This window comes from Lampris incognitus, chromosome 9 (assembly GCF_029633865.1).
Source record: "Lampris incognitus isolate fLamInc1 chromosome 9, fLamInc1.hap2, whole genome shotgun sequence".
In the NCBI taxonomy this organism is placed as follows: domain Eukaryota; kingdom Metazoa; phylum Chordata; class Actinopteri; order Lampriformes; family Lampridae; genus Lampris; species Lampris incognitus.
Genome location: NC_079219.1, coordinates 21,737,816 through 21,752,270, shown reverse-complemented (window position 1 = coordinate 21,752,270; position 14,455 = coordinate 21,737,816). Strand labels below are relative to the sequence as shown.

Here is a 14,455-nt window from a genome sequence, read left to right as displayed (position 1 = left end):
TTTTACCTCAGGGTCAGGTATAGTATGAACTGACTGTGTGTGAATAATCTGGACGAGGCACAAGGTAAATAGAGTTGCATGGAATTATACTTTAGATAGATGTAGATAGGGATAACAGTATGTACCAACATTCATATGATGGTTCGCAAATAAAAAAAAAAAATATGCAAAATACAAGTATGAATTATATACACTGAGATGTTGTAGCGCTGCAATACCCCTGTTGTGCACAACACCCAAATAAACAAAATAATAAACAAAAGGAGATATCTCGTTGGGGCCCTTAACTGGAAGTTTTACTTGAATAAATCCATGAAGTGAATTGCTAGTGGAACAGTCTTACTTGAATAAATCCGCGAAGTGTTTCCTGGCTCACAGTTCACCTAGTTCGCAAACAGGAGGCGCTACGCAGTCAATGATGGACGATTTAGGTAGGATGAATCTGGTGACCACGTCTGGTCCCCAAGTAGAATGGCGGGAAGACGCAACATAATGGCTAGGTTGTGGGCCATGTCCAAATACCAGTTCGCTAATATAAGAAATAAAAATGTTCAGGCTTGCAATCACGGTAACGGCTGGTGATCTGCCAGCTCGCATAGAATGTAATGCAGAAAAAATACACGAGTTTAACTGCTATTGCAAAATACATACTATGATTGAAATGTACATTAAGAAAATTACCACCTACCATATTTTCTACTCACAGAACAAAACAAAACAATGTGCCCATTTGTAGAAGATATTAAAACCATAGTATAGCAAAGAATTACATTCACATGTTGTGGCTAACGCTAGCTACACATAGTGTGGTGAAGGCTAGTAACCGTAGGCTGGTCACATCAACGTTGCAAATATATTTATGAACGACATTTAAACTTTTACTTTTCTGGGAACTTAAGATATTCAACACAAAATATGTTACACATTGTACTAATAGGTTTACACATGCTTACCTAATATAAGAAATAAAACTGTTCAGGCTTGCAATCACGGTAACGACTGACGATATGCCAGCTCGCATAGAATGTAATGCAGAAGAGTACCGCCCAGCAAGCCTGACGTAGGACACGGTCTCTTAAAGTGACAGTACCGAATTAGGCATAAGCACCCATAAATGTAAATGAACTATTGTAATATGATAGTGGGTTCCACGACCATCTCGAAACGGCTGCTTCACATGAACAACATTACTGTAACTAGGAGATTTAGTGAAAAAAATTACATGGATATGTTACAAGGGATTTACATGGAGAGGGACGTCTAGATTGCCCTACTTAGCTTGCTGCCACCCAGACCCTATCCCCGACAAGCGGCTGAAGATGAATGAATGAATGAAAAAAAAGCGGATAGATTATCAACTACGATACAAATTCACGAGTCTCGCTTTCGCAGCCAGTGCTGGTCTAGTGGAAGGGGCTTAGGACAGAGGGGGAGAGCTGCAGAAGGGCTGTATTGCTCGCCTTTTCTATAAAACTGCTTACCTCAGCTTAAACTTTAAAAACATTTCCAGTCTGTTGTGTAGTTGGTTCAGTATCAGACATCAACACACGAAGCAGAGAAACAGGGGAGCATGTACTTTACTTAACAGTTTTTCATCAACACGTTTTCTTCTTCTACTCCTTCTACACATACGTAACTCGCAGTACCTGCAATATATACCATAGTAGTGCCACGTAACGGTCTCCAACGTAAATAGCATTAACAGAACACAATGCATCACTATCTATGTATATGGACAAAACATCTTCCCCTTAGATTAGAATTGACAGCATTACACTCTGAATAATGTATGTAACCCAATAACATCATTCACTTTTTACATTTTCTTTTTCCTCCCCACATTAGTCAGCAGTATTTTTTTCCCACTTTCCCATGACAAAGTCTTTGGTCCAGCTAGGTGGATTTCTAATCCTGGTAAACCTGAGCTGGTTATCAGAGTTAGAGTCAGGTGGTTTATCAGTCTCTGGTTTAGTACAGTCCATTGCTCTGTCAGAGTCAGTATCCGGGATCAACTCTGGTAGTGCAGATAAGTGTGAGGCGTTCCAGATCCTTCCATCATCCAGCAAGTAAGTGTTTGGTCCTTTCTTTGTCACAACAGACCTGGGTTTTGTGAACTTCAGTTCTCCTTTCTTTACTTTCCATGGCTTCCTAATCCGTACTTTGTCACCGGACTGGAAGTCAGTTGATTTAGTGTGTCTGTGAGCATCTGTGTATTCTTTCATCTTCACTTGTTTCTGCTTCACTCTTTCACGCACAGCGTGTCCATCTTTTGGAGGTACAGGCATCTCCATCACATGCAGCTTTGTTCTCATTCGTCGACCATGGAGCAGTTCTGAAGGGGATACTCCAGTCGTAGAATGAGGCGTTGCTCTGTAATCCATCAGGTAAATTCTCAGGACTGATTTCCAGGGTTCTCTTTGGACTGATGCGGTCTGTAGGCAGTCTTTAAGGCTTCTGTTGAATCTTTCAACTTCTCCATTGGTTCTTGGATAACAAACTGAAGATCTCAGGTGTCTGATTTCCCTCTTTTTGAGAAAGTCAGAGAATTCAAAGGAGAGGAATTGAGGTCCATTATCACTGCACAGTTCTTTTGGATTCCCTTCTCGAGAGAAAACAGTGGTCAGGAACTTGATGACAGTAGCTGTGTCAGCACGGGGAGCAAAGGCTACTCCATTTACTATAGTAGTCTACCAGTATTATGGCATATCTGCAATCAGCAGGTGCTATCTCAAATGGACCTATGATCCACGGAAACCTTTTCCCAGGCAGCAGCTGGTAGGGGTACGGTTTGGAGTGGAGCATCATGGGTTACAGTCGACTTATCATTCTGTCTGCAGGTTATACAGTTCGTAATCAATGTCTCTATCTGGGAGTCCATTTTGAGCCACCAATATAGTTCTCTGAGGCGTTGTTTAGTGCGCACAATGCTTTGGTGGGTTTCATGAGTGATATTAATTAGTCTTTTCTGCAATGACTCAGGCACCAGCAACCGATGAGTACCTCTGACAATACAGTCATCCATGACTGCAAGCTCATGGCAGATCAGGAAGAATGGCTGTAAGTCAGGCTCAGTTGCTTTCTTTCGTGAGGGCCAGCCCTTCCATATCTGTGCACAGAGCTTTGTGAGCACTGGGCAGGCACAGCACTCAGACTGGAAGTCATCCACAGACACAGCACTCAGATCATTGAGAATGGTTGCAACGGATTCTACATTCTCTGCACATGCAGTGTCTTTCTCGGGAAGTGGAAGTCTAGATAGACAGTCAGCAAAATAGTTCAAAGATCCAGCTCTGTATTCAATATCATAGTCAAACTCCATCAGGCGAGCAGACCATCTGGCTATCTGGAGACCAGCGCGGTTATTGCCTTTGGTAGTCAGGAGTGTTTTAAGTGCTTGATGATCGGTGCGTAACAGGAATTTCCTTCCCCAGAGCCATGTACGCCATTTCTCAGCAGACCAGACGCAGGCCAGCGCTTCCTTCTCGACAATGGAATATTTTCTCTCAGCGTCTCACAGACTGCGAGATGCAAAAGCAACAGTCTGTTCCTCACTAGTACTGTCCAGCTAGGTCAAGACGGCACCTAGCCCATAGTCTGGAGCGTCTGCAGAGACTATGATAGGCTTGTTGGGGTCAAACAGCACTAGAGCAGGGCTATTCACGATCATCTTCTTGACTCGGTCAAATGCTGCTTGAGCTGCATCATTCCACTGGAATGAAGTGTCCTTTCGATGCAGAGCTCTCATAGGTTCAACAACAGTTGCGTAGTTGGGCACAAACTTGCTGTACCATGCACTCAGACCAAGAATTGAGCGCAGGGTTGCAGGATCAGCAGGAGGCGGGGCATTCAGGATAGCAGTGACATGAGAGTCATCTGGCTGCAGACCTTCTGTACTGATCTTTTGGCCAAGAAAGCTCAGAGTAGTTTGACGGAGCTGACATTTGTCAACATTGAGTTTCAGTCCCGCTTCATTGATTTTGTGCAGCACAGCACGGAGATTGGCCTCATGTTCAGCTTCTGAGGATCCGTAGATGATTACATCATCGAGGTAACATTGCACCCTTTTGAGGCCACTGAGGATCATTGTCATCATCTTCTGAAATGTAGGGGCAGAACTCAGTCCATAAGGAACTCTGCAGTATTGGTACAGGCCTTCATGCGTAATGAAAACGGTGAGCCCTCTGCTCTTTTCATGCAGCTTCAGTTGATGGTATGCAGATTTGAGATCCAGCGTAGAGAACATGACAGATCCACGCAGCTCAGACAGTATGTCCTCAATCAGTGGTAAGGGATGGCTGTCAATGACTACTACTTTGTTAAGTTCCCTCAAATCGACGCACATGCGTATGCCACCTGTCTTCTTCTTAGTGACTACAATTGGGGATACCATTCAGATGCATCAACTTTCTCAATAATCCCATTTTCCTCCAGATTCTTGAGTTCATCGGAAATGGCATCACGGACTGAAAGTGGTAAGCGTCGAAGCTTTTGTTGTACCGGCTTCACTTCTGGTCATACCTTCACTTTGTGTACAAAGTCCTTTGCACATCCAAACGCAGCTGGAGTCTCACTTTTCTGTTTGCTGGTAGTGGGCGGAGCTTCGGGTTGGTGGAGTGTCGCACAGACATTGGCAGTCTCAGGTATTAACTGTCCTTCTTTGATCTGTAGCTGGAGAGCAGTCACCAGGTCCATACCTAGTATAGGTGTCCCTGTTTTCACTATGTCCTCATTGCATTGTACTCCGCAACATGTCTGTGAATGTTCTCATTCATCCAGGTTATGGTTATCCAAAGGAATTGAATTGAGTGCAACTGGACTTGGTATATATCCGTGAAGACGTTTCGCCTCTCATCCAAGAGGCTTCATCTTCCTCATTGCATTGTACAATGCAATGAGGATTGCACTGACCTATACATAGGAGAAACCAAACAACCACTAAACAGATGGCCCAACACAGAAGGCCAAACTCCTCAGGACAAGACTCAGCAGTTTATCTACACCTAAAGGAGAAGACACACTCCTTCGAGGACAGCAACGTACACATTTTGGACAGGGAAGATAGATGGTTTGAAAGAGGGGTGAAGGAAGCCATCTATGCGAAACTGGAAAAACCATCCCTCAACAGAGGAGGAGGTCTGCGACACCACCTATCTCCACCTTACAATGCCGTCCTTTCATCTCTACCCAGGAGACTCAAGAAGCTTAGCTTCCAAGAACAACAGTCGGTCACTAACGGCTCCGACGACTCATGACCACTGAATGGAGCACTAACGAAGCCGAAACTAACACCCCCAATGACCGTCGCTGCTTAATATTGGATCACAAAGAGCCACGCATATCAATACCTCTGATAACGACGGGCGTTGCTAAACATCGGAACACAAAGAGCCATGGTCATCTATTGCTCTGATAACGACTCCAAAGAGGATAAATATCTGAGTTTCATCACCAGTCAGTCAGACTAGCTTGGTCTAGTCAGAAAGGCATGAACTGATGAAGCCTCCTGGATGAGAGGCGAAACGTCTTCACGGATACTATATAACCAAGTCCAGTTGCACTCGATTCAATTCCTTTGGATAACCATGACCTGGATGAATGAGAACATTCACAGACACTAGCTCAATTGCTGGATGTCTTCCAGGATCATTAGCAGCTCCTCTCAAGGAAATTACATCTTCTCAAAAGCCGATTGTTAATACTTTTTTGCTGTGAGCCTAGCATTAATGTGTTTTTTTTATCGTACGTGTTGCCAAATCCTAAAACATTTTTTTAAATGTTTTACTTTTTCTGTAATGCACATCAATCGTCTACGTGTTCAATATGTGACGGATATTCCCATTACGAAGAAAATGTTTCTGACTAGATGAGTTGCTGGGGACAGGTTCATTAAAACCTAGGGCCGGAATATAAAAATGCATTTTTCTTGGTAGGTTGACTGCCAAAACTGGAAAACAAACAAACAAAGGACAAAACAAAATGACCCAGTGGATGACTTTTAGATCCCTTCTGTACTGGTTACAGAGAACTGTGTTTTAGGGATCTTCAACCTTTTTCAAGGGTTAATGACAATCAAAAATGTTAAATATATTGTTCACAGCAATAAATATTTTCAAGAGTAAACCACAAATTGAGTGATTCACATTATAGCTTTATTTTCCTTGAAAACCACAGTCTAGTTATTTTGATAAAGTCTTGAACATTTTAACATGATTAAGTTCACATCAGACGAAATAAAGATTAGAAAGGTGACGACCCATCTCATCATGAGTAACAGCGATGACAGGCAGGGAGACACACATTCAACCAACTATCAAGTCAAGCTAATTTTATTTTCATAGCCCAATATCACAAATTACAAATCTGCCTCAGTGGGCTTTACAGCAACACAACATCCTGTCCTTAGACCCTCGCACCAGATAAAGAACCACTCCCTAAAAAACTATCCTGACAGGGCCCCTGTAATAACAGTGAAAATGGAGATTTCAGCTTTAGTTTATGTGGAAATGATATGCGTTAGCTCGACAATAGCTAGAACAGACCAAGAGGTCATCTATTTTTCCATCAAAAGGAAAAGTTCCCTAATCCAGAGGTAACAGTCTATAGCTGGTGAGTGTAGAGGGACATAAAAACATCTGGATTCTGATTCCTGATTAGATGGTTGACAAAGTGTCTTTTCCTGGCTGCTGTCCATCGACTGGATAAATGTAGAGGGGAAGGGAGAGCTCAGGACTCCAAGTTGAGGAACAGTAGCTGGCCCTGGAAGAAGAGGAAAGGGAGGAGAACAATTTACCCAGCGAGACTCAATAATACAGCTATCCGTGGCAGATGGGTTGAGGGGGGAGGGGGACGAGATAAAGAAGAGAGAAGGATGAGAGATGTGAGCAGGGAGAGTGGAAGTCAAATATTGTTAAATTCAATTAAGTATTTATCAACTACCCCCTTCTCCCACAGCCTTCTCTAGCCTGGTGTTTTAATGGCTAGTGGTCAAATGACATTAGCAATTAAAAAGGGATTAAAGCAAAGTTTAGCAGACCGATAGTATATCTTATCTCAAAGGATATTACTCATCACTTCGGCAACTAATAAAAGACAATTGTCTATCCTAATAAAAAGCAGCATGATGCTACAAAGCTAAATAGGGCATATCCATGACACCTACAAACGCATGTTAGTGTCACTGACGTTGGGCCTCATTTATCATGCAGGATAGAGACACTTTTTTGCACATTGCTCACAGAGATTCTTACACAAGAAATGTGGTATTCATTAAAGTTTTTTGGGAGTCAGATTAGTTTGGTAAATTTCTTGTTTCTTGCCAAACCATCCAAATCTGGTCACGTTTTTTTAGTTGCTCTCTTTGGTCTTTAACAGGTTATTCATCTGGGGATTTTTATAGATGGTCTAAAATTAGCATGTGGAATTCTAGGCAAATTGGAGTATTTACTTAAAAGGTTATTTGTAAATTATTCAATTGCAATCCAAGTTAGAAAAAATATATATATGCAAAGCCCAGGTACTTGATAAAGGTTTTGGCATTTGCCTCTTGAGAATAAGTGTATTATAAGGACCAAGAGCCAAATTATCGATATAAACTTGAGCAAACAAAATGTCATGCTATAATAGGAGGGAAGGATTTATTGCATGGTGCACTTAGGACAGAGAGAAGGTTTATGGACCAGTTTTGTGTGATAGACACAGAATGGATCAGAGTCTGTTCTGTATACCACAGCATCTACTACTAATAAATTTCCTACTTAAAAATTTGATCTTACACAACCAACACAAATATCCTTCGTCATTTCAGTGCACATCCAAATTTCAGTACCCAGCTTCTTCACCCCTGGCCCACTGCAAAGGGAGATAAGTGTTTGTTCTGGTATATCAAACCCAATACAAGTGGTACATCCCAACAAGCTAAACGTCATCATTTGTACAAAGTTTGATATGATGTCAGTATTTGACTGAAGTTGGTTTTTTTTTAATTCAGTTTTTCTGTTGGATTCAGACCATTTGCTCTTTCCTTTATTTTTCATGAATTTTATGGGCCCCATTTAATTGTAGTTGGTTGTGTACTAACTACATTTTTTCTCAATTCGCACAATTAGCATTTATTAACATACTCATGCCAAAACGAATAAAAATCTAGGCTCCCAAACCTTTTGTATGAGAATTCAAGTTCGGGTGTATGTACAACGAAGTAGCCGCACAATTATATTGAAATACCAATAAATGATGCTGTTATTCAGGCCAATTTGTATAAAGCCAGGATTATTTCTGGATTAGAAAATAAGGTAAAAAAAATAATAAGGCGTTAACTATAAAGCCTGAATAAAACACAAAACACTGCAAATACATTGTGTTTGAAATTTATTCAATGTCACCGAAAACGATTAACTACAAGAGGGCGATGAACTGTCCCTTACCTGACCAGTTCAGTAGCTGATCATCCTCCTGACAGCTTCAAAGCACTTCCACTTGTCTGGGATGTAGAAGGGCTCGAAAATGTGAGGGAATGGAGTGTCATAACCACAAACCCTGGAGATGGGAGCCTCCAAGTTGAGGAAGCACTCCTCCTGAAAAGTCAATGAGGCAGAGCGTGAGATTCTGTCAGTCCAACACTGTCAGCACTCAAACGTCATTCACATCATTGAAAGGGAAGCGCCGTCTCTGCTAATGCATTAACACATTGACAGTTGTGAATGTTACGCATTTGTCTGACCTTCTTATATAGCTACTGTTTGTTACAAATAGGCTTGGCGAAGACTGTTTAATCAGCAACATCAATGATTTTACCACTCACCAGTTAACTGCAGTTATTGTACGATGAACGCTAAACAGTCATTACAATTTCAGACTTGTGCAATACGAGTTGAAATGAGTTGAAGTGGCTTATACAGGCTGTACTGCAAAACAACCCATCATTCATATCTCCCCGTTGGCTTTTGACCCCTTTCCATGGAGTCAAAGCAGGATAAAGCTGGCCAAACACCCCACAGGGGCCAAACTCCCTGTGAGTTAAATGAACACTCTCAGGCGCATGTGCATAAACTTGGAGACGAGAACCTTAAGTACCCTTTTTCACATCATACTACGTGCTGCACAACAGCTCCTGCAACATAACAAAACCAGACAGCTCTACTCTAACAAAAGCTTCTTCCTTGATGGTCTGTTTGTGCATTGCTGTCTTTCTTAGCCAGTTTGACAGAGGAAGGAATTTGACTCCCTCTCTGCACTGACACCATCGAAAATGCAACAGGCCATGTAATCCCAAATTACAAACCAGCCGACTGACTGCCATGGTGCTGTCTGGCACAGCAGAGCTTGTATGTTTCATAGTATGGTTTTCATCTCTTATAAAACATCTGGCTGAGTTCGAGGGAGCGTCAGACTTTTTGCGCAGATAATTTCACAGCCTGTAAAAACAATGGAACAGAGAGGGGCAGACAAAGTGCATGAGAGAGAGAGAGAGAGAGAGAGAGAGAGAGAGAGAGAGAGAGAGAGAGAGAGAGAGAGAGAGAGAGAGAGAGAGAGAGAAAGAGAGAGCGACAGAGCATGCAGAAGCTTGCTGCTCTGAATCCCTGTGGAGCTGACAGGAGAGCCAGAGCCAGAGATTGAGAGACTTCCACCATGGCCAGCAGGTCCTGACATGCTTCGCTTAATTGAAATTGGTGCACATAATTGGCTTAATTGGTGCATATACAAAAAATAGTACCACATCAGTAAAGTTTTGAGCCTATAAATCAGCTTGGTTGGTGGCTTTGTTGGTGCGATTCTACAGGGTGCAGGGCTAGAGATTGTAGGGGCTAAGTGCTAGGGGTGGGGTGGATGCTCGTACATCTCTGTAACAGGGAATAAGAAGCAAAATAGGTGGAGAAGCCTGGGGGGAGTTCCTGGATCTGGCAATACGGGTTCTGTGCTTGTGCTCAGCGTCCATGTTGGTGTCTGCCTGGCAGCTGGGCTCCCCCTGCCATTATTTACCTCTACAAGTGGCAGCCTGCTCCACCCAGCTAATTAGCGGTGATTAGCTTTAATGGATGTAGGCTTCTGCTGCCAGCTCACCTTCCCAATTGGCCTTTTCCTCCCCCGTAGCAGGGTGGGCCCAGCTAGCTCCTACACCTCCAATGGTCTGTGGCAGATCTGGGCGAGGGACACCTTTAGACATAACTGTGTAATTCTGATTTTGTTTTCTTTTTTGGTCTTTAATCAAAGGTTTATGGGGTCTGTCATGTGCTAAAACAGCTCCATGACATTAAGGGCCACGAAGCTTACAAAACCCCTATTGTATAGTTTTGAAAACTGCATGGGAATATGACAAACAAAGAACCACTTCTTAGTTCAGGAAAAGTTCGCTCCGGAGATGCGAGCTTTCATCAAACAGAAGGGCTATGCTGTGCACTGTATCACTCCCAAAGTTGTTCAATTTGCCTATGGCATCCACAACATCTTGTGAGTTTTTGTGGGTATGACAATCAGCGTAGGCTGACAGAGATGCAATGTAAAGCCAAACCAAGCCCACAACCATGGCGCAATTTCACTTTTAAAGATTAATAGCGGAGTTCAATACATTTTTTGAGTGGAAAACTGAAATATTTGGCTTAATTTCATCAGTCCAGGATGAAATATGAAATAATTTCTGTGTGAATATATTACTTCCAGAAATAAATCTGCCAATACTGTGCACCTGCTGATTGCATGCTTATGTACCCCAATATTTTTGTGCACAGACACATCACACATGCAAAAACATAAATAAAAAGTAGGAACATTAACACCGTACTGATTTAAAGATAAAGTCTGATTCCAACCAATCCTTTTATTGTCTCTGCTTGTGGCACATGAGAAAGGGTTTACACACAATGATACTGGGGGTTAACTCTGCCCCCCCTTTTTCTCCCCAACTGTACCTGGTCAATAACCCCACTCTCTGAGCTGTCCTGGTCGCTGCTCCACCCCCTCTGCCAAGCCGGGAAGGGCTGCAGACTACCACATGCCTCCTCCGACACACGTGGTGTCAGCAGCCGCTTCTTTTCACCTGACAAGTGAGGAGTTTCGCCAGGGGGACGTAGCGCATGGGAGGATCACGCTATTCCCCCTCCCCTCTGAACAGGCACCCCGACCGACCAGAGGAGGCGCTAGTGCAGCGACCAGGACACATACCCACACCTGGCTTCCCACCAGCAGATACGGCCAATTGTGTCTGTAGGGTCCCCTGACAAAGCCAGACGTAACACGGGGATTTGAACCAGCAATCCCCATGTTGGTAAGCAATGGAATAGACTGCCACGCCACCCGGACACCCTGGCGATTACTCTTTAAAGGTCAGTAACAATACTGCACATTATGAATATGTGCCATGTTTGGCATGTTAAAGAAATAGCTCTTCAAGTGGTTTTCATAGTTAATTGCCATTTTTTTGTTGACGATAAACTCACCGTCGCTGAAAAGTTGCAACTTAGAATATGAAAGTTGAACAGGAGCGTATTTGAACTGACTGTGCCTGGAGCAAAGCTACATGTGGATGGTGGAGTCGACAGGACTGATATAAACCAACACAGCTTCACACTGCTAAAAAGGATTTGTCTGGTCAAGCATAAATTGCTCTATTATGTATGTGACTGACACAATGAGAGCACCTGAATAAGTTCTCGTTCGTGCAAGCATGAATTAAAAGACATTTATGACTCATTTAGGCTATTTGGGTTTGACATCATTTACGAAAGTAGGGGTTTGCTCTATTCTTCAATCTTGTTTTGCATTTTTGAGAAACACAGAAGATTATTGAGAAAAAACACAGAATATTATTGAGAAACCCTTATTTTTTCAATCTCTTCCTGATGGAAAGATGATCTTTGACCAATTGCAAACAAGAGCAATTCACTGTGCTCTTGCGGACAATCAACAACCAGACAAACCAAAAGCACTGGGGCGTTAGAGACAGACTGACAGACAGAAACAGGGAGTTTGCTTCTTTGTCTGGATCAGAACTGTAATCTCCTCTAAATACATTTGCTTGAACCAGGAGAAAAGTACAGTAGTCTGGTAGCCTGCCACCACAGCTGGACAGAAAATGGCCACACAACTCAGATTTCATGCAAATCAGTGTTTATCTTTTGGGAAGTGCATCATTATATGCAATATAATGTCAATTAAATGTCAGAAGTGAAATATGTCAACACGGCAGTACCCAAATCCTTGCATCCTGCAAAGAGGCAAGGTTTAAGAAAATAAAACCCGGCAGGGGCTCAACATTTGCAGTCATGATATTGGCTGTACTGTCACACACAAATAAGTTTGTCAAAGACAGCCACAGATGGAGTGGCACAGTCACACAGATGGTGGTAGTATAATGCCAATATCACTTGCTTGACCAGCCAAGACTTGCATAATCTCAGGACCTACAAACGAGTTTGGTGTCAGCTGAGGACAACTCACTCACTCACTCACTCTCTCACACACACACACACACACACACACACACACACACACACACACACACACACACGTATATGCACGCACCACCCCGTCATTGTCCAGTCAAAATATGAACAAACATCAGACACAATGGTTTCAAGAAAAAATATGTATTCTCATACGTTAAAATTACTTGTCAAACAAATGACTCACGTATCAAAGAATGAATTGTTAAATATTACTTACTACCTTTACCTGTAGATAGATAACTTACTTTATATTGTCTTCATCTAATACATAGCCCTTACTGATTAAAAAGCTCTGTGACAGTAAGAAGAGCAGAGCCTGTAAAAACCTCCAATAAAATAAATTCTGCTGAAGTTCTCTGAAACAGCTGTTAGCCAGAGAGAAGACGATGAGAGAGAGACAGGTAGGGAGACAGACAGACAAAAAATAAAGAGACAGACACAGATGGAGACGGACAGTAATGGAATTCCGTTGTGAAGGTTATTCTTTTCAGGTTTTCAGATATGACTTTAGACTAAAGCAACTCAGCTCTTAAGGATGTTAATTTCTTTCATAGAATCTTTATTTCATCTCATCTGCCTTGCAGTTGAATTAATGCAGTTCTGGGCAATTTCTCCTTAATCATAAGAACTGTCTCTTAGGCATGTTTTGTTCCAAGTGGTTTTAGTGGTTGCTGTTATAGTGGAGGAGGGTGTCTTTATGCATGCTCAATAATCCAGATAAGAAAATCAAAGAAAATTGAATCATTTCATCTGGATACAACGTTTATTGACAGATACGTTTCATCACTCATCTAAGTGACCTCTTCAGTCTCAACTGACTGCAGATAGCCCCTCCCTAATAAACAATACAGTGGCATAACGACCAAAACCAACGATCAGTTTCATATGAAAATATGGATATGACCATTAATTACCATGTGTACTATTCACAGAGGATTAGGGAATGTTTGCAATCACAGCATAGTAAAATGGCGACAGATGTACTCTTAGCCCCCCCCCCCTCGGTTCAGGGATGGTCTTTCCCGCTTAACATAGATGGCCTCTTTGACTCCCCGTTCAAACCAGCATTCCTCCCTACCAAGGATGTGCAAATCCTATGTGTCAGTCTTGCAATGCTCTGTGAATAGTACACATGGCCATTGTAACTCTATTTAATGATCACGCTCATATTTGCTTATGAAACTGATTGTTGGTTTTGGTCGTTATTCAACTGTATTGATTATAAGGGTGGGGATACCTGCAGTCAGTTTAGATTGAAGGGGTCACTTAGATGAGTGGTGAAATGTTTCTGTCAATAAACGTTGTATCCAGATGAACTGATTCAACCTTCTTTGAGTGGAGGAGGGCATTACATTCCATTGGCTTCCTGTAGATCGAGGTCTGAATGCTTCTGTCCTGGTGTTTAGAGATGGTAAGGTCCAGAAACTGAGATTATATTAAATTGTGGATTTTAGAAAAGAGCTACTTTTTTCTATTAAGAGTTTTATTGTTTGTTTCTAGCATTATACAAAACACACATTTGACAAGGAAATAAAAAGAAAACATAACAATACATAAAAAAATAACAAAACATGAATAAAGATAACACGTGGGGGAGGGGGTTCAAGGGTGCCCAGAACCCGCAAACAGCATTCGACAGGTTTTTTTTTCCTTATACATTATACAAGCCTTCCCAAGTGGAAGCAAGTACCTGAAATATGAAAAGTGGTCAGGGAATAAACAAGGGTATTACTAAAGGCCACAAAAAGCAATAAAAGAGAACAAATGAGAGGAATGAAAAGATGGGAAGACAGTCCCTTAATTGCTAGGGCAGATGTAATCAGTTACTATTTATTACATATTCAAACAAGGATCTTGCGGAGCATGTCCCAGTGGTCCTCCAGGCCCCTATCAAAGTCTTTTAATAGGCAAACTGCCCATTTCATGTTCAGCAAGTCCAGGTATTCTACAGCCACAAATCCCTAGAGGAGCAGGCTGGTTTACACGCCTTCCAGTTTAAAAGAAACAGTCTTTTA

The 14,455-nt window shown here is 42.2% G+C and overlaps 1 protein-coding gene across 1 annotated transcript in view; it reads right to left on the bottom strand.

Annotated features, from left to right (window-relative positions):
- Positions 1-6,134: 6,134 nt before the first annotated feature.
- The window catches only part of bckdhb (branched chain keto acid dehydrogenase E1 subunit beta), an 85,291-nt gene continuing 76,970 nt past the window's right edge, over positions 6,135-14,455 (bottom strand). Inside the window, exons 10-11 of the mRNA XM_056285782.1 lie at positions 8,424-8,573; positions 6,135-6,756 (exon numbers count right to left, since the gene is read on the bottom strand). Coding sequence (XP_056141757.1) covers positions 8,433-8,573 — 141 coding nt within the window. The 3' untranslated portion in view covers positions 6,135-6,756; positions 8,424-8,432. The remainder of the gene's footprint in view (positions 6,757-8,423; positions 8,574-14,455) is intronic.